Here is a 19,303-nt window from a genome sequence, read left to right as displayed (position 1 = left end):
AAACTTTAAAGATTTTCTTACTATGAATCAAAGTAGTCTACGCAATTAATCACAAAAAAATATTTATATAGCAAACATAATATCTTACAAGCAATCAACTCAAAGAATTACCGAAAAATGCCGAACGAATTAATAAACCTCAAAGGGCCGTACGCATTGCATATGAGACGACGGTGTGTTGAGGAGCGAAAAAAAGAAAAGCTGCTCTATAAGGATAGACGAACTCTTGTTATTCGGCCTAAGCATACTATAATTGGATTGCTTAAGATAATTGGATTTTATTTGGCTCTATATATATGTATTGGAATTCTTTTAATTTGTAACATTCTAATTGTATTCTACTTTCGCGTACCTAAAGACCGACCGTTAATACCAAAAGCTGCGAGCTTATCATCTGTTCCCGGAGTTTATGTGGGGGACAGGAAAATCATTAGATACAATTCAGATCAACAAAAAGAAACTGCACCATATATAGAACAATTGTATAAATTTACAAAGCCATATGGCCTCACTGGAAGTAACCACCTAAGAGAATGTAATTTAGATGATAACTGGGGATATAGTACGGGTCAGCCATGTATCATATTAAAACTGAATTATGCAGTTAATTTTAGGCCCGACACATATTGCAGCCCAATATCTTTGCCCGATAAGGCGCCAAATGACTTAATGACCCATTTGATGACATTGCCACTGGGAATGCGTTTTAATCGCATTTGGGTCGGCTGCTCGTTCTTGCGTAATAAAACCACAGCCGAATTGCGCTATGTGCCACGCAGATATTTTGATTCTGATTGTATGCTTCCGGAACAAACGACATTTCTTAAAAGCCCCTCTGAGAACTTGACAATGGAGAGAATCAATGACTTTCCAGAATATCGTCGTCTCGTTGGAATTCAAGTTTCTAATATTCCTTTGAATCAGGATGTTATTTTAAAATGTTCGGCATTTGCAAAAAATATACCACTTAAATTTGCATCGGTACTTCTTGTGATTCGTGTAGACGGTGTTGAAATCCCCCAAGAAGTCGATTCAGATTACGAAGATTTGGACAGTAATTATTAGTTTAATCGTGCTAATCAGAGATGCCATGATATATGTATTCTAAGTCTCAGTATACAGAAAATTTTCGATTCGGAATGATACAGAAAAAAAAATCCAAAACAAAATACGATAATCAGGGACTATTTTTTGTTTAGTTTTTAAAATCTAATATTTAAAGAAAAAATCACACTATGCCAGTGGATTTTGTAGTTCCCGCAGGGAACTACGAGGTTCGGAAACGGTTTCGACATTTGGAAACTCAGCGAAAAAAATATCAAATGCCCTGGTCTAAGAGTGTACTCGACTTGGAGCACCATAGACTTTTCGGACGGACCGCATGGGGATGGGCAAGAATCATTTACTTCTATCTATTGCTATACCTTTTTATTTTTTTGATCTTGGTTATTATGATTACAATTTTCTACTATAGCTTTTATAAAGGTAAACTTTCGCCTCAAATTCTAAAAGGGGCTCCTGGTATATCTAGATTTCCCAAGCCCGGTACCATTAGGTTCAACCCAAACATTCTAGAAGACCTATATTTCTATGCAGACCAGATAGATAATGTTCTATACAAATTCGATACATTCGGTCCACAAAAATTTGTTGAGTGTAATAAAGACAAATTATGGGGATATCAAGAAAAGTCTCCATGCGTAATTATCAAGATCAATAAAGTATATGGATTCACTGCCGAAACTTATGACGATGTCGAAAGCCTGCCGAAACATAAACCTGCCATATTGGAAGAGACCGTTAAAAAATACCCTGGTGGTAACAAGATCTGGTTGACATGCGAGGCGACCAAGAAAATGGATTTCCATTTTATTCCATATCCATATTTTGATGCATCAAACGATTTAACGTATCTCGATCGCGTTGTTGCCGTACAAATGAAGAATATACCACCCAATGAAGAGGTTCGTGTTACTTGTAAAGTTTGGGCAAAAAATATTGATATTGCTGAAAAACACTCTGGCCATGGTCATGTCAAGTTTTATCTGATTATGCATGTCAAGTAATCAAAAGAGATTTATTACGAATTTTACAAACATCCGATCTTCAAAAGTCAATGGTGCATGCATAGCAAGCTAGAGTATATACATATGTAAATAAAATTGAAATATCCACTAAATTATGATAACATTTCAATAAAAGATCTTTCTACCTAGAACATGGACTCATTTTAAAATTTACCCTTGTAGCTTTATATCTAATGCAGTTCCATAATAGTAATTGTAATTTAAGGAGATAAAGCCTTACTTTCTATATTATGCAATAGTTACTGTCAATATTAAAAAAAAAAAAAAAAAAAAAAAAAAAAAAAAAAAAAAAACAAAACAAAAAATATCTATTGCAACTGCAACAGTTTGAAACGTTTCACAAATTATTTAAGTACTATCGATAATTTTCTTTGGTATGAATAAATTAGTATAACCTATCCTTCATCTCTAATTCATTTGCCATCACTATTTGTCCATTTCATCATATGTGTCGAAAGCCTTAAGATATGGCCGGAGAGGATTTGATTATCAAGTTTCAGGAGCTCGGTATGAGCGAACAGAAAGCTAAGGAGACGCTTAAGAACGCCAATGTGACACGAAATTTGCAACTAGCCCTTGCTGAAACAAAAAAACCGCTGAGCGATGGTGTTGGCATGTTGCTCTACCACATGGCAACCAAACTGAAACCGCAAATAGCGGCACATTTGCCACTTTTGGTGCGGTACATTACGGAGCGCAAGCTGGACAACACGCAACGTGTTGACGCTGCACTGGAGTACTTGCTAAAATGTGGACAGAAGAAAAACGCAACTGTCGATGTGGCCGAACTTGATCGAGAATGCGGTGTTGGCGTTGTAGTCTCGCCTGAGGAGATCGAACGAGTTGTACAGAAGAAAGTTAAGGGCACCTACAAGGAAATATTACTGGAACAGCGCTATCACTTTAACTCATTTAAGATTATGCAGGAGGTCCGCAATGAATTGAAGTGGGCAGATGCAAAGTCCTTGAAAGCAGCCATCGATGTTGAGATATTCGATTTACTTGGCCCCAAAACTGAGGCTGATCTAATCCCATTGCCCAAGCAGAACGAAAAGCAACCTAAAGCCAAGGCAAATCAAACCACAACCAACGCCAAGACCGATGCCAAGGCATCCACATCGTCAGCATCTCCACCAGATAACGATGGTGCCAATACCATTGCAGAGCTAATGAAGACTAAGGTGCATTTCCATGCACCAGGGGAGAACTTTAAGACCGATGGTTATGTGGTCACCGAGCATACGGAGCAGCTACTGCGCGATCATTTGAAGCGCACAGGTGGTAGGGTTCAAACACGTTTCCCACCTGAACCAAATGGCATTCTGCATATTGGCCATGCCAAGGCCATCAACATCAATTTTGGCTACGCAGCTGCCCACAACGGCGTCTGCTATCTGCGATACGACGACACCAACCCCGAGAAAGAGGAGGAGAAGTTTTTTGTTGGGATTCGCGACATGGTTGAGTGGCTCGGCTACACACCATACAAGATAACATACTCATCGGACAACTTTCAGCAGCTATATGAATGGGCAGTTGTACTGATAAATAAGAACTTGGCCTATGTGTGTCACCAGAAAGCGGAGGAGCTAAAAGGTTTCAATCCGCCCCCGAGTCCCTGGCGCGAGCGACCTATTGAAGAATCGCTGCAACTGTTTGAGGACATGAAGCGTGGCAAAATTGATGAGGGTGCTGCCACACTGCGCCTCAAGCTAACGCTTGAGGAAGGTAAACAAGATCCCGTTGCGTATCGAATCAAGTTTATCCCTCATCATCGCACTGGATCTAACTGGTGCATTTATCCGACCTACGACTACACGCACTGCCTCTGCGATTCGATCGAGGATATCACCCATTCCCTCTGCACCAAGGAGTTTCAGTCGCGTCGATCCTCTTACTATTGGCTCTGCAATGCTCTCAACATCTACTGTCCCGTCCAGTGGGAATATGGACGCCTGAACATGAACTATGCTCTCGTATCTAAGAGAAAAATCGCCAAACTCATTACCGAAGGTATTGTGAACGATTGGGATGATCCACGTCTATTTACATTGACGGCTTTGCGGCGACGTGGCTACCCCGCGGAGGCCATAAATAATTTCTGCGCCCAAATGGGCGTGACGGGTGCACAAATATCTGTGGATCCCTCCATGCTTGAAGCCGCCGTCAGGGATGTACTTAACTTGACCGCGCCACGACGTCTGATCGTTTTACAACCACTGAAAGTAACCATCAGCAACTACCCCCACGCGGGGCCAATGGAATTAGAAGTTCCTAACTTCCCGCAGAATCCAGCACTTGGTTCGCACAAGATTACCCTGGATCGTGTTATCTACATTGAGCGCAGCGACTTTAAATTGGAGCCAGAAAAGGGCTATCGACGCTTGTCCCCACAGCAATCTGTTGGTTTACGCCATGCAGGTTTGGTTATCAGCATACAAGAAATTATCCGTGATCCTGCCACGGGCGAAGTTATGGAGCTCGTTTGCAAAAGCGAATCTGCCGAACAGGCCGAGAAGCCGAAGGCATTTGTACAATGGGTTTCCCAGCCGATTGAGCTGGAGGTACGCTTATATGAGCAGCTGTTCAAGCACAAGAATCCCGAGGATACAAATGAAGTGCCTGGCGGATTTCTCAGCGATATTAACGACAACTCCATGGCCGTCCTCAACGCGTACTCTGATAAGTCGCTTAGCGATGTAAAGGTGTATGATAAGTTCCAATTTGAACGCATTGGTTTCTTCTCAGTGGATCCGGACACATCTGGCAACCGTATTGTGTTCAATCGCACCGTAGGACTCAAAGAGGATTCGGGCAAGAAGTAAACTTGATTTTTTGTTTTTATAAAAAAAAGAAATATGCTCACAATAAATAAGATTTGTAAAATCACTATTTCTTTCCCTCGACCATGATTATGTGATAGCCAAATTTCGTCTTTATCGGTGGATCTGTGTAAACGGGACTGTTGACCGTGGATATCGGCAGAGCGAAAGCTGCGTCCTGGAAGGGGCCAACCATTGCTCCGCGTATTTGCCAGCCTAAGTCGCCACCCTGGCGTGCTTTGTCTTCACTGTAGGCTGCTGCCACTTCAGGAAATTTCTGACCAGCTTTTAACTTTTCCATTGCCTCCATAATCTTGCCCTGCTTCTCACAGAGAATGTGTCGCACCTTCACCGCATTGCCGCCTTTCTTTTCTTTGCCGGCACCTGCAAATCATTTAACTGAATATGGATCGATCATCACTAGCGCATCCAATGTATACCTTTATCCTCAGCAGCTGGTTTCTTGCCACCTTTTGCGTTATCCTTTCCACCTTTCGTATCCTTTTTAGGTGGCATTTTAGATTTATCACCCACTCACAACTGATTTTACACTTGCCACTGTGTTGTCAAGCGCATGTGTTGCCACTTTTCAGATGGTTGAATATAATTTCTGTGATAGGGTCACTCGAAAATTCAAATATATCGCAAGAACTATCGATAAATAGCTATAATATCAACATCTCTAAATTGTCTCACTCCTTTTCACTTTAGCGAGGCAAAATTTGTCACATTTCTTTGGCAAAATTGTAAGTTTTGTCAAATAATTTGAAGTGAAAATTGAATATAATATGATCTAATAACTTTTAATTTGTAGTGCAGTTTGTGATAAATCAATTAAATATCATCAAGCACGTCGAGAGCGTAGCGCAACACCCCAGACAAGAGACACTAGTTAAACCAGCAACGCTGCAAAATGCCCAAGAATAAAGGAAAAGGTGGCAAAAATCGTCGTCGTGGAAAGAACGAAAACGAGTTCGAAAAACGCGAGTTGATCTTTAAAGAGGATCAACAGGAATACGCACAGGTGACCAAAATGCTGGGCAATGGTCGCTTGGAGGCAATGTGCTTTGATGGCGTCAAACGTCTGTGTCATATTCGGGGGAAACTTCGTAAGAAGGTAAGTGTGTGTGTGTGGGTGTTTGAATGTATGCGTGCTTCTTTTGATGCATGAACGTTTGCTGCGTGCACTGTTTGCAAATGTATTCATATGTGAATGTATATATTTTGTATGCATGAATATGAATATGTATGTGTGACATATGCCAGCATAACTATAATGACATTTTAAGTTTATCGAACTTGTAAACAATATCCCATTTTATGGGTTATTAATTTCTGAATCTCAGCTGGTCAATTGTTTGGTAAATCTATAAATATTTCGTTGCGCTTTGCCAATCTGACAAACGGCCTTCAGAAAATGCGAACAAAGCAAAACTCATTGAACTTACAAATATACATATGTACGCATGTATGAATGTATGTAAGAACATATGTCCATTATAAAAATCTATCGTCGTTGCATTTGCATAAAATGTCTTATTTTGATTTATTTAAATAATCTTTTGAAAAGAAGGTAATGTTTAATAATGATATCAAGAAAAACTGCTGTACATGTTTATTGAAAATTATTGCTTTCATATTATTTATACAGTTGGTTTTTTTTTCGAGTAAGATTGGTTTAGATCTACAATTATTCAATAAAATTCTTTGGTTAGCAATGTGGATTTTTAGAGATTATTCATGGAATTTTCTATAAAAATGTATTTTATATGGATATATATCCAACTGTATTTTAATGTATATAAATTTGAAATAATTATGTTTCGAATATTACAGTAGATTAATCAGCATTTTAAATTTAATTCATTGGTATTGATTTCCTCGAGAGTTTTGGGTACTTACCCGTACGGCAAATAAAGAGGACCCATAAATAATTAATTGCTCCTACGTAGTTATATAGATAACTAGCTACGTCATAAATAGAAAATGATACTTATCAGGGGAAAAGTGGACTCAATTTAATTAATTTACACAAGAAACTATTGGTAAACCTTTGGAGACCACAACATACCATGTCGTAGATAATTAAAAGATAACAATATATATAGATTCCTGTATATTATGCAGATACGCAATGAACTTTGTCCAGCACATGTTAAAGTAAAACGCATTTAAATTGAAAGGACAGAAATTGAGTAAATTTTACAATTTTCTATTCTGTATAAGAGTGGTATATACAAAGTGGATACGGAAATCCAAATCGATTATTTTCATTATAATCGAATGGAATCCATCGAAGATAAGATAATCAAGACATAAAGCAGGAATTGTATTAGGTGGACGCCGCAATAAATCATATATTATATTATGTAAAGGACTATAAATTGGTTATGCCTTATCAACGGTTCATTTGTTGTCTCATAATGACTTACCAGTTAAGTCAATTTAAATAATGGCGCCAGGCGCAATTCGACTGGGAAACTCACATAATAATGATCTATAAATCACGTAGCAACTAATTATTTGCTAAACCGTGTGAGGCAATCTAATCGCTAGTTCTTAGCTGAGATTGCTGCCATGTCTAAAAGAATTTTGATAGTACGTGCTACTAAATAACTAACTAACTATATAAGTTTAGGAATCGTCACTGGCTCTCTTCACACTTGATGTCTATACTTTGGCTTTAGGCTTCACTTGATTGTAATATCAAAATGAAAATTGCAGACCACATTCGTGTTAGCATTAGGTAAGCTCACAATCGATATGATGAAATTACATATCGCCCAATAAATCAAGATAATTTGAATTGAAAATGTGCTACTCAATAAACGATTAAAATATCAGTCAACGATGTCATGTCCATGTATAAAGTCCAAGATCCAAAATTAAAAAAATATTAAATGCTCTAGTTATGCTATAGAGCTTTATTATTCCTTATCGGTCAGTTCCATAGATTATGATTTTTAAAAATCATTTTACGCCTTTTTAATATTTGACCATCAATACCTTTGAATGGTTATTATTACTCATATTAAAAGATACAAATAAATCAAACAAAATCATAGAAATCCACCTAACCGCACTCTTCAGTATGCATAGGGTAACAGTATAACACTAATACGCAATCAGGCTATCACACGTATAGTCAGCAGCTGATCACTTGGGGTGATATTAATCTTGAGATTTATCTGCATAAAGCATGTCAACGATATGTAAGTTCGTCGCACTTAACTGATTACCAGACGTGGGACCAGCAATTTTCCATTACTAATCTACTGTATTTCGCGTGACTAATGCAAAGCTTTGAGGCGCCAGGCCCCGCATTCTAGTCAAAGTGCTCTGCGCTGGTTGTATAAACTTATCTACCAGGCACCTGGAAACATAAAATTACAGTTAATTTCACAATCAAGAAATTTTTCTCTCTTTTTCTTTCAAATAAAAAATGTTTGCTCAATTTGATTATAATACTTTTTTTGCTTTTTATTAGGAACATTTTTTGCGACTTAACTTTATATGGCTTAGATTACGGGCAGTATATAATGATTTTTTTTTTTAACTTATTTGACTACTGAGATTAACTGCTAGGTTTTTTTTTTTTTTAACTATTTGAGGTACTTTTTATACATTTTTTTTTTAACATTCGAGCTGCGATCCAAGTGTTGAGTAACATATTTACATTAATAGAGTGGCTGAGTTGATAATCTGATTGATCCAATCTGTGAACGCAGAGACGCGCACAAAGACGGAGGGCGCGTTCTTCTGGCCACAAGGCAGTCGACCCCAGGAGACGATGCCAATGATAACGTTGCTCTGTTCTAAGTGCGGCTCACAGCATTCCTGCATGAGTGGACCGCCAGAGTCGGCGGTGCAGATGCTAACGCCACCGCTCAGTGGGCCGGTGCAAAGATTTGTCTCGTGCAGCTGCAGGCCGGATCGTGCAAGGATGTCCTCACATAGCTGCATATCCAATATGGGCATGTTGGCCACCTGCAGCTTGTGCGGATAGTCGGGCACGGAGGTCATTGAAACGTTGCCCCAGCCGTACAGTGTGCCGTAGCCTTCCGGCCTGGCGTCCTGCTCTGGCAGCGTTGCAGCTTGGACGTACTCATCGAAGACGAACGGCTTCTTGGTATAGATAAGCGCAATGTCGTAGGGATTCACGCCACCCAGATAGAGCTCATGTCGCACATAGTAGTCGATGTTGCGCTGCTGGACTTCGCCCGCCTCGCCGCGGCGATTGTGAATGTCGTGACTGCCGGCCACAATCACCGAACTGGCCACTGCCTGTGGCGAGCTGAGGCAATGTGCTGCAGTCAGTATCCAATGTTCGTTGATGATGGTACCGGCACAATAGTGGACCAGGCCCTGGTCTGGTGTCATCATCTGAATGCTGACCACGTAGGGCGCCGAATGCGGAGTCGCTTCGCGCTTAGCCAAAAACTTTTTGGTCCAGTGCGTCTGCATCGGCGCATCCAGTGTGGTGATACGATTCTCCAACAGGCCGTAAGTTGCCAGATTCAATGCCATTGTGTGTCCGGGTCCGCTGCATTTCCGTGCCGGCAGCTGCATGTGCGGGGCTGAACTGAGCACAACCATTATGCTGGCTATGGTAGTCATTAGAAATGTGTAGATGTATCGGTAGGATAACAGCATGATGTCCTCGCTCTGGTTGCACGCCCCGCACGGATTTATGCTTGTACTAAACGAAATTTTGACGCGATTTTAAACGCGAACTGGTGAATTTCTTTAGCGTGTGTGGTGAGTCAGATATGGTCAATTATTCCTGCTGTTGGTATGTTTTTCTGTATTTGGTTTTTTGCAGTTGCTTAATATGTTTATTCAATTTTAGCTCTTCGCCCTTGTTTTGGCGTGCCGATAACACTTCACTTGTATTTCCTTTAAGTATTGCATGGAATTCACTTTTCAGCGGCCGTGTTCTGCCGTTTGCTTCTGCTTGTTCACTGATCGATGGTTGATTTTAGTTTACTTTTGCTTCGTATAATTTCGCCTTACTTATAGCCAATCGCTTATCTAACAGCGAAGGAGAGAGAGAGAGAGAGGGAGAGAGTAACACCAGAGAGACTAATATCACTGGCTGTTCCGCAAAAGAGAGTGTCTGATTAGGGAATTGTCTATGGCGTCGTTATCAGAAATGATAAGGAATTTGCTTGTGGTTCATGAATTGCCCTTAGACTGTTTAATATATGTAATTATCATGCACAGGGGTATTTAAGTCAAAACTCTAAATTTGGTAGCAAATTTAAAGATCCTATATTAAAGAGCCCACAGTCTCTGCCGTGATGATATGGTAAATATATCAAATAACTGCATTTTGGCAGTACAGAATAGATCTCTGAAGAGAAATCCGCAATGTTATTCAATTTGATAAACGTCTTTTCGTATGCCGCAATATGATTCATTCTTATAGAAGCGCCTTTTAAGGTTCGAAAAGAACTAATGCATAATAATAATTTTTCGTATTCAATATACATACATTGATTATATTTGCTAGTAGCGTAAATATTCACTTCTTGCTCACCGACTTTTTTCAGTGATGAATCTTAGGAACTCTCAAGTTCAATAATCTTACGAAGAAATAGACTACGGTCATATAGATACGTAGCACTCTCAGATAGTATTTATAGTGAATTGTTCATATCGCAAGAATGGCACCTGCTGCCTCAAATGCCGATATGATGACGATGTGGACCCATCTGATGTGGGCATAGCTGCCCCCTGCCTGCACATGAGCAGTACGATGGGCAATGTAATCAGTAATGAGCTCATGGATCGTTGCTAGTCGGTGTCGTCGTCGTCGTGGATGTCGTCGTCCATGTCGATGTCGTCGGGTGATTCCCAAACGCATGCGTCTGGTATTTCGATCGGTCGCTTATCTTTGGCTCACTTAACAAGCTCGCGCCCTTGGGTAATATGCCAATTATATAGTGCTTTAGTCACGCTTCTTTTATCTAACTACCTGCTGGAGGTGCACTGTGTCTTTTATCGCATGATGTATGGCTGTACGAAATTATGTGGAAACATTCATATTAGATTTGGGTTGAAGCTAGTGCCACACGGCTGCGCTCACACGTTCCGCCTTGCTTATGATTAAGGCTCCAAAGTTCAATCGGCCCTATGTTTATTTTAAACGATAACGTAATTGGCGAAGCATTGGTTTCTCTTAATGGACATTTAAGCCGAATTCGCTATCAAATCATATTTCATTCCTTCAATATCTCTTATCAATGACTCGATTCATGTATATATGTGTCATATTTATGCATTTATTTGGTATTTATTGCATTTAGGAGCATTGCTCGCTTATTTTTGTGAGTAGTAAAAATACTATGACAGAAAGTACCTGGCGAAGTGAGTTTATGAATGGCAATCACGTTTCAGGTGTAAATACCTGCAGGTCAGTTATCAAATTAGGTTGACTAATTGCCCTCAACCAAAATGGGTAACTGCCCAACATCATATCTATATATTCTACTTATCACTAAAATACTCAAATATTTCAGAAGATTACACTCTTCCGTTGACGTCAATGACTTCTTAGAACTGCCATACCCAAAAAAAGAGGCGGTGTCTGTTTTCTGCAAAATGTTTATTATTTACATTAAAAGACGTTCATAAAGCTAAGATAATATTGGAGCGAATTGTAATAAGTTCAAAAAGCAGAATTTAGCATATAAAGAGAAATCTATGGAATTACTTTGAAATACAAATAAACCAATAAACCAATTCCCAAATGTACCAAGATTATTTTTATAGAAAGACAACATGAATGAAAACATTCAATTAATACTAGTAGTAAACGAGTCTTTCTCATATTTTTCTCTGAAATATTTCGTTTCATTGCGAAATAGCCAGAAGAACTCCAGTTCAAGTTTATTTACAGATCTGTTATCTATTACAAGTCGCAAAATTGATTTGGTTTGCTTTACTTATTTGCTGAGAGAGCAACGGCTTTCTGAAGTTATTGGAGCAATACATGAAATTACGAAGAAATCATATCATATCATATGTCTATATTTTGTACATATTACAGGTTTGGATCAATCAGGGCGATATAATATTGGTCGGCTTGCGTGACTATCAGGACTCAAAGGCTGATGTCATTTTGAAGTACACACCAGATGAAGCTCGAAATCTGAAGACTTACGGCGAGTTTCCGGAATCGGTCCGCATCAATGAGACAGTCACATTCGTCGAGGATGGCTTCGATGAGGATATTGAGTTCGGTGATGAGATTAGTTCGGAGGACGATGCTGATTCCGTAGACAACATCTGATCCAAAAAGAATCAAGCAGCAGCAGCTGAAGACGAAGCTGTAGAGTCTGTTCAAGAATAGGGAAAATAAACAAATTTGTAAAAAGCCGAAAGTCTCCCCTGACACCAGCGTCCACCCACAGCAATCAACAACGCCACCCACAGCAACCACACACACATACACACACATCCCCCACATGCAAACAGCAAGCAGATCAGTTACAACTGGCAATCGATATATGGAGGACACAAACGAATCCATTAAAACAGCAATAAACCCTTACAAATGAAGCGTTCCTTTTTATAAATTTCAAAGTTCTTTTTTCAAATTTGGATGCCAAACTCAAATCTAACGTTTTCATACGCAATGTTCAATTTCGAAATGATGTTAAACAAATAGTAGAACTTTTATAAAACAAATGAAAAACAAAAACAAATAATGCAACAATGCGAAACACAAACAACTTATTATTATTTCAATTAAAAAACAAACAAAAACGAAAACAAACGATATTAGTAACTTATTTAAAACAAATAAAAGTAAAACAAACAAAAAGCAGCTACATTTATATATACATAAATATATATATATATAGATGTTTAACTACAGATTGTAAGCAACACAACAAAGAAAATATGTAGAAAAACGTTAAAATTGCATAGCTAGAGAGTAAGGTAAACTAGAAACCAGAGAGTTTTCCACTTTTCCGCTTAAAAACTTGTTCATTTCAGTTCCTTCGTCTTATTGTTTACGATTATTGTTTTTTATTAGAGTTATTATAGGGTCTATCGGCGATACCTAAAAAGTCCTTTGTTTTCTTTTTGCTGTGAATGCATTCTGTTATTTTGTATTTTGGTTTGTGGCTCTTGAATATCCAATTATCTATTATCTAAATGAAGAACATATGAGAAATATTGATTATTGTAATTAAGAAGGCAACAAATTCAATAAATAGTTAATTTAATCGAATGCAAAACAGCAAACCAAAAAATTCATTTACTGTCTTAATTGAAAACCGCAGCAACGTATTTATTTAAATGCACAAAATTTCATACTACTATATATAAAAATTGAATATGCAGCCTTGCTTACAACTCCTCATGATGAGAGGGAAACTTCTTGAGTATGGCATGATATAGATTGTAGAATGCATAAACCGAAACTGTGACAATCACAAGGAGGGCGCCGCCAAAGGCGATGCTCAGGAAATTGCCATCGATAATTCCAGCGGAGCGATGGCGTTTGGTTGAAAAGATTTCTTCGGTTGATGCTGGATTGTTCTGCTGCTGAGCTGTACGTTCGGCCATTAAGCGCTTCATGGTGCTTAGGCGTTCGCGTAAAACTTCCACGGATTCTGTGTCCAAATCCGAAGTACCTATAAACAAATACAGCGTCTAAAGTTTTCTTGTATATACTTGGGGTTGGTTTGGTCTTATTACCAGCTCCTTGTGTAGCCATAGTTAGAGCTATAATGAATAGGTGTGATGCTTGAAATATTATTATAAAGGTATTAAAAATGAAATGGCAGAGCAGGGTGTATTAGAAATATAGAAACAGGCGCATGTGCATAACGGCCATGTATCGATTCGATAATTCAGTGCTGTAAAATGCGTCTTATACGATACCTTTCTGCTATCGTTAGTATTTTTTGGTCAAATTTAGGAAGAGTCCACAATAACATTGCAAACACGTGCAGTAGTACGCGCGCTGTGGACCTGTTGTTTTCTTAACTCAAATTTAATGATAAAATGGGTCTAACTAAACAATATTTGGCGTATCGCGCCATAGACAGTTTTAACATAATCGCTTCTGGTCGCGCCAATGTAAATTTCGCCGTACTTGAGAAGAGCGAGGGCCGTTTTGCTGCAGCTCCGGCAGCTGAGAATGTTATCATTTGGGATTTGCGGTAATTGTAATTTACTAATATGAAATATTCATTTAAAAACTCAAATATAATTTAGGATGGGCGATCGTAAGTTGACGCTACGCCGTGAAAAGCAAGAAGTCACCGCCTTGCGCGTCTCACCTGATCATCTACACATTGCCGTGGGCTATGCGGATGGCGTGGTTCAGATCTATGATCTAAGCTCACGCACTTATTACGATGCAATTTGCTCTTTGGCGCTACACAAAAACGCCGTCAGCGTGCTGCGTTACGACGCGCATGGTATGCGGCTAGTCAGCGGCGGTCTGGACACAGAGCTCGTCGTTGTAGATGTGGTCGAGCAGGCGGGACGTCAACGTCTGAGCGGCCACAATGCAGCCGTCACGGATGCGCACTTCTTGCAACGATTAGTCGAGCAGGACATTGTGGTTAGCTGTTCAAAGGATACACAAATCAAGTTTTGGAACTTGGAAACGCAGTTCTGCTTCAAAACTATCGTCGACAATCGCACCGAAATATGGGGCTTGGCCTTGATAAACGATTTAATGGTTGCTGGCGCTGGTGAGAGCGGTATGAATGTCTATCGACTGCGCAAGCGGGAAGGCAATGCAGCGCAATCACTGGAGAAAGCTGTCGAGGGCCTGGCCATAGATGACGAGGATACAATAAGTCCGCTGTCCGTCAGTAACTGCGGCACAATACAACGTGCGGGCAAAGGACGCACCGTAAATTTGGTGGTCGATCCCAACGAGCGTGTGTTAAGCTGTCACGGCACGAATGATCTTATTGAAAACTTTTACATATGCAATGCAGAGGAAGCCAAGCAACGACTGGCCAAGCGACTGAAAAAGGCGCGCAAAAAGATTCAGGAGAGTGGCGAGCAACAAGAGAATGAGGAGCATCTTTCCAAAGAGCTATCACTCAGCGATGAAATTAAGCGCTTGGAAAGCATCAAAACGAGACAGAAAATCAAATCTATTGATGTACTACTTGGCCAGAACCAAGAGCTCCGCGTGTTGGTCAGCCTGTCCAATAACAGCATGAGCCTGTACTCTCTCGAGGCTTCGCTCAAGTCGCGGAAGCCAAAGGCTAAGTCAAGTGAAACCACGGACAGCAGCGTTAAGCTTTTGCGTTCGCTAACAAGGCTCGGTCATCAGTCGGAGGTGCGTTCCGTGTGCTTCAGCAACGATTCGCTTGCAATTGGCTCTGGCGCCGGGGATTCTTTTAAATTTTGGGATCGCGACGCTATGCAATGCCTACGGACTATGCCTACAGATTACATACTCTGCTCTAGGTTTGTGCCTGGAGATCGCTATGTACTGCTAGGCATGAAGAGCGGAAAACTGCTGATTGCAGACGTGGGTGCAGCGGACATTGTCGAAGAGATACCCGCACATGAGAGCGAACTCTGGAGCATAGCTCTACTGCCGGATCAGAAGGGCTGTGTCACGGGCAGCAGTGATACGACACTAAAGATCTGGACTTTTGAGCTAATCGATTCCGAAGGTGAGAGCCACACACAAACTAAGGTGCTTTCGCTGTTGCACAAAAATACGCTTAAGCTGGAGGAGACAGTGCTCTGTGTGGTCGTTAGCCCGGACATGAAGTACCTGGCTGTTGGCCTGCTAGATGCCACAGTGAAGATCTTCTTTTTGGACACATTCAAGTTTTATTTGTCGCTGTACGGGCACAAATTGCCGGTGCTCTGCATGGACATCTCGTACGACTCCCAGATAATAGCCACCGGCTCCGCTGACCGCAACATAAAGATCTGGGGGCTCAATTTCGGCGATTGTCATCGCTCGATCTTTGCACATGATGATTCTGTGATGTCGCTACAATTTATACCCAAGACGCACATGTTCTTCAGCTGCGGCAAGGATGGCAAAGTCAAGCAGTGGGATGGCGACTCTTTTGAGAAGATACAGACTCTGCCTGGCCACATTGGCGAGGCGCACTGTTTGTCCGTGTCACCCAATGGTCGCTATTTGGTAACCTGCGGCTCAGATCGGACTCTGCGAATGTATGAGCGCACAGAGGAGACTATTGTGCTGAAGGATGTGCAGGAGGAGGAACGTGAGCAGATGGAAAACGAGAAACTGGCCACCGGCGAGGATAATAGCGTTCCATTGCTGCCTGGCCTAAAGCTGCCCTCTCGGAAAACAGTTGGTTCCGAGCAGGCAGCCGAATCCATCATGGAATGCTTGGAAATATCAAAACAATACGAGCTGGAGGGCGACGAGAAACCCGAGCTACATCCACTGATGATCGCACTGCAAGTGAAAAATCCGATAGACTTCCTGGTCACGACCTTGGTGCGTATACGCACCTCGGACATGGAGGAAGCGCTTCTGTTGCTGCCCTTCTCCATCGTGTGTGAGCTGCTGGAGCGCTTGCCAGCCCTGATCACCCAGCGACCCGACGAAGTGGAGCTACTCTGTCGCGTAACCGTATTCCTCTTCAAGGTTCACATGAAACCTATCGCGACAGCCAAGTCGATGAAGCCGCTGCTTCTCAAACTGCTCGAGCTGCTAAAGCGCGATGTCCAGCAACTCCGTGACATCATGGGCTACAATCTGCACGCCCTATCCCTGCTGCAGACGGAGGTAGAGCAGCGTGAAGGCGTGCAACTGTTCCGCGACGCGACGCTTGCGCGGCGGAAGCAAGAAAAGAAACGCCGAGCCGCCTCCAAGCGGCGTCTGCAGATTCAAATGGTGTGAACACATTTTAATATAGGACTTAAATTTTTTATCAAGACCAAATCAATAAATGTACAGTTTATTGAATCACCGAGGAGCACTTGCAATTTTAGCCTGGAGATTTGTATGCTGCAGCAAGAAACGCGGTGGGTGAGTGTGGTGACTGTTTGGCAACTTGCCACAGTGGTTCGTTAATGTATATACGTGCTAAAATTGCTTTGAAAAAAAAGAGCGTCCTCATTTGGTCATCGCGAGCTAATAAACGCTTCTCAAACAGTTGGACTTGAAGATTTTGAAACAACATGTAACAGGAAACAATCGGGACGGGGGATGGGGGACGGGCGACGGGACAGATCGACACGAGCAAGCAAAACGTATTTCCGATTCAACAAATGCCGGCCTTCGGATAGCAGCCAGTGTCAGCGCAGCTGGTACCACAGGGACCTGGAGAACGGTAAAAGATATTTAGATAGTGATCTACGTATATCTATCAATGCTATTGTAATCCCCACTTACCACCACAACGCTGAAAGGCACCGGGTGGACCATAGCTAAGCTTCTGTATTGTGCACTTCTCGATGGGGCCACTGGGCCGGCAATAGGATGTATATCGGGCCCAGGGCATCGGCTCCTTGGGCTGCACACAGTTGGGCAAGTAGCTTAGCTTGTATGTGGTGCAATTCTCCACGGGACCATCATTGCGACAGAAGCCCTGGCGCGGCTTAACAGCCTGGGGCCGGGGATAACAGGTGACGTCCACTGGCATATACGATAGCTTGTTGACTGTGCAACGCTCCATGGCACCGCTAGGGCGACAGAAGGCCGTCAGTGGCACTATGGGTGCACGACGTACATGCGGCTTGGGCACAAAGTCATGCTTCTGGGTTGTCATCGCGTACAGAGGTCCATCAAAGCGCAGACCATTCTCCATGGGACGAATGGCCGGTGTGCGCTCAGTACAGTTGGGTTGATACGAGAGCTGTATGGGAAGGCATGATGAGTAATAGTAATATAATTCAGATATTGTGCATGCCCTACCTTTTGTACGGTGCATCGTTCCAGCGGGCCAGTGGCGCGACGGAAGGTGTCCCTCGGCAAAATTGGCATCGGCTTGCTGCGAGACGCATCCACCGGCCTGTAGCTGAGCTTGTAGACGGTGCTGGCGGCGCCGGCATCGTTGCCAAGGAAGCGCAGAGTATTCATGGGCATCATGGGAGCAGTACGTGGAGCATTGCAGTTGGGCATGTAGCTCAGGTTGTAAGTGGTGCAGATGTTCTGATAGTTGGGCGGCACACAGCGCACCTTATCCGCCCAGGGCGTTGGCTCCTTAGGCGGCAGACAGACCGGCATATACGACAGCTTCTGTATGGTGCAGCGCTCCATGGGCCCGGCGGGCTTGGTGTAGTGCGAAGTCTGCGGCATTGCTTTGGGCGGCGGATTCTGGCAGACATCCACCGGCATGTAGCTCAGCTTTTGTATGGTGCAGCGCTCCATGGGGGCCGTCGAGGTGCAGATGGCCCCGCGTGGCAGGCACGGCTCTTGCTTCGCAGCGCACTTTGGCACGTAGTCGTGCTTCTGCGAGGTCATAGCATAGATGGGCCCTTCAAAGCGCAAGCCGCTTGCCATCGGAAGAATGGGCATGGTGCGCCCTGCCGGGCACGGCGGCTGATACGATAGCTTCTGCACGGTACACTTCTCCATTGGTGCCGTGTTGGCACTTATGTGGTTGCATGGACGCACTGGAGCAACGCGTGTATTCCCGCAGTTGCCATAGTACGAGCGGCGATAGATGGTATCTGTGTCCATTTTAGCACTGGAGCGCATAAAATGCGACTGTGGGATAATGGGAAGGGTGCGCGGTGGCTGCTGGTAGCAGCAGCCGGAGTAATCGCCGCAATCACATGGCGGACACGAGGCTCCGGGCGGGCATGATGGATAGTCAACGGGTGGCTGGCACGCATCACCCATGTTGCACCGTCCCTCCCTAGACTACTCTAAAGTCGCGATCGTAGGTAGGCTTAACTTAATAGCTTACCTGTAGGGAGATTCGGAAGGGTACTTACCTGATTGTAATTATCAAATAGGTATATATCAACAACGCGCACAATTCACGCTACTTACAAATATACAAAATCTATATAATATATATAAATATATATATACAAAAAGAATATATATATTTATATATATGTATGTATATACGAGAATTGACAATTGTTAAAGGAAATAATTTTGTTTGCTCCGAGCACAGAATAATCACTGTATTATTAACACATCCGAAAAACGAAATAAAAATTTTGCTTTGACATTCAACGACGAAGGTATTACAGTTAGTAATGTTAAAGCCGGTTTAACAAATCCCAGACTGCTACGGATGGAGAACACAGCCTACCTAACTATACGAACCCCGAGTTGTTGCACACTCAAATTCAATTCTGGGTAAACTGATTTGTTCACGAGTTTCACGAGGGTTTCAGGCTACTTTGTCAAGAGCTTAAACTCGTAAGCGTATTGAATCCGGATTGAATCAGTCAGCG

General features: G+C 42.1%; 8 protein-coding genes across 11 annotated transcripts; 4 read left to right on the top strand and 4 right to left on the bottom strand.

Moving 5' to 3' along the window:
- Positions 1-45: 45 nt before the first annotated feature.
- Positions 46-2,236, top strand: LOC108609692 (sodium/potassium-transporting ATPase subunit beta-like). Its single transcript, XM_018001418.2, has one exon. It carries the CDS (start codon positions 1,236-1,238, stop codon positions 2,064-2,066), a length of 831 nt encoding a protein of 276 aa, XP_017856907.1. The 5' UTR covers positions 46-1,235; the 3' UTR covers positions 2,067-2,236.
- Positions 2,237-2,490: 254 nt separating this feature from the next.
- On the top strand, positions 2,491-4,976 carry GlnRS (Glutaminyl-tRNA synthetase). The gene has a single exon (XM_018000559.2). The coding sequence runs from the start codon at positions 2,555-2,557 to the stop codon at positions 4,910-4,912; it is 2,358 nt and encodes a 785-aa protein (XP_017856048.1). The 5' UTR covers positions 2,491-2,554; the 3' UTR covers positions 4,913-4,976.
- Positions 4,910-5,489, bottom strand: LOC108609068 (peptidyl-prolyl cis-trans isomerase NIMA-interacting 4). The gene is made up of 2 exons (XM_018000751.2): positions 5,350-5,489; positions 4,910-5,293 (listed from the first exon to the last, which is right to left on the bottom strand). The coding sequence occupies exons 1-2, from the start codon at positions 5,423-5,425 to the stop codon at positions 4,977-4,979; spliced, it is 393 nt and encodes a 130-aa protein (XP_017856240.1). The 5' UTR covers positions 5,426-5,489; the 3' UTR covers positions 4,910-4,976.
- A 25-nt stretch (positions 5,490-5,514) lies between these two features.
- Positions 5,515-12,489, top strand: eIF1A (eukaryotic translation initiation factor 1A). Of its 2 annotated transcripts, none has more exons than XM_018000750.2 (3): positions 5,515-5,655; positions 5,724-6,026; positions 11,961-12,489. In XM_018000750.2, exons 2-3 carry the CDS (start codon positions 5,823-5,825, stop codon positions 12,201-12,203), a joined length of 447 nt encoding a protein of 148 aa, XP_017856239.1. In that variant the 5' UTR covers positions 5,515-5,655; positions 5,724-5,822; the 3' UTR covers positions 12,204-12,489. The 2 variants fall into 2 exon arrangements, with proteins under 2 accessions (XP_017856239.1, XP_089318368.1); XM_089462242.1 differs by having other exon boundaries at positions 5,528-5,655; positions 5,729-6,026.
- Positions 8,364-10,124, bottom strand: LOC149270538 (venom peptide isomerase heavy chain). The gene has a single exon (XM_089462238.1). It carries the CDS (start codon positions 9,560-9,562, stop codon positions 8,582-8,584), a length of 981 nt encoding a protein of 326 aa, XP_089318364.1. The 5' UTR covers positions 9,563-10,124; the 3' UTR covers positions 8,364-8,581.
- Positions 12,490-13,177: 688 nt separating the features above from the next.
- Positions 13,178-13,790, bottom strand: LOC108609242 (uncharacterized). The gene is made up of 2 exons (XM_018000988.2): positions 13,622-13,790; positions 13,178-13,557 (listed from the first exon to the last, which is right to left on the bottom strand). Exons 1-2 carry the CDS (start codon positions 13,638-13,640, stop codon positions 13,271-13,273), a joined length of 306 nt encoding a protein of 101 aa, XP_017856477.1. The 5' UTR covers positions 13,641-13,790; the 3' UTR covers positions 13,178-13,270.
- Positions 13,791-13,837: 47 nt separating this feature from the next.
- LOC108609241 (WD repeat-containing protein 3) lies at positions 13,838-16,861 on the top strand. The gene is made up of 2 exons (XM_018000986.2): positions 13,838-14,088; positions 14,144-16,861. The coding sequence occupies exons 1-2, from the start codon at positions 13,931-13,933 to the stop codon at positions 16,785-16,787; spliced, it is 2,802 nt and encodes a 933-aa protein (XP_017856475.2). The 5' UTR covers positions 13,838-13,930; the 3' UTR covers positions 16,788-16,861.
- On the bottom strand, positions 16,774-19,296 carry LOC108609149 (uncharacterized). Of its 3 annotated transcripts, none has more exons than XM_089462227.1 (4): positions 18,830-19,296; positions 17,805-18,760; positions 17,283-17,745; positions 16,774-17,210 (listed from the first exon to the last, which is right to left on the bottom strand). In XM_089462227.1, the coding sequence occupies exons 2-4, from the start codon at positions 18,732-18,734 to the stop codon at positions 17,152-17,154; spliced, it is 1,452 nt and encodes a 483-aa protein (XP_089318353.1). In that variant the 5' UTR covers positions 18,735-18,760; positions 18,830-19,296; the 3' UTR covers positions 16,774-17,151. The 3 variants fall into 3 exon arrangements, with proteins under 3 accessions (XP_089318353.1, XP_089318354.1, XP_017856355.2); XM_089462228.1 differs by having other exon boundaries at positions 17,805-18,755; XM_018000866.2 differs by lacking the exon at positions 18,830-19,296 and having other exon boundaries at positions 17,805-18,784.
- Positions 19,297-19,303: the final 7 nt, after the last annotated feature.

Source organism: Drosophila arizonae, chromosome 2 (genome assembly GCF_054131065.1).
Source record: "Drosophila arizonae isolate 15081-1271.41 chromosome 2, UAZ_ARI_1.0, whole genome shotgun sequence".
Taxonomy (NCBI): domain Eukaryota; kingdom Metazoa; phylum Arthropoda; class Insecta; order Diptera; family Drosophilidae; genus Drosophila; species Drosophila arizonae.
Note: the sequence above shows the minus strand (reverse complement) of the source record. Positions and strands in the feature narration are given on the sequence as shown.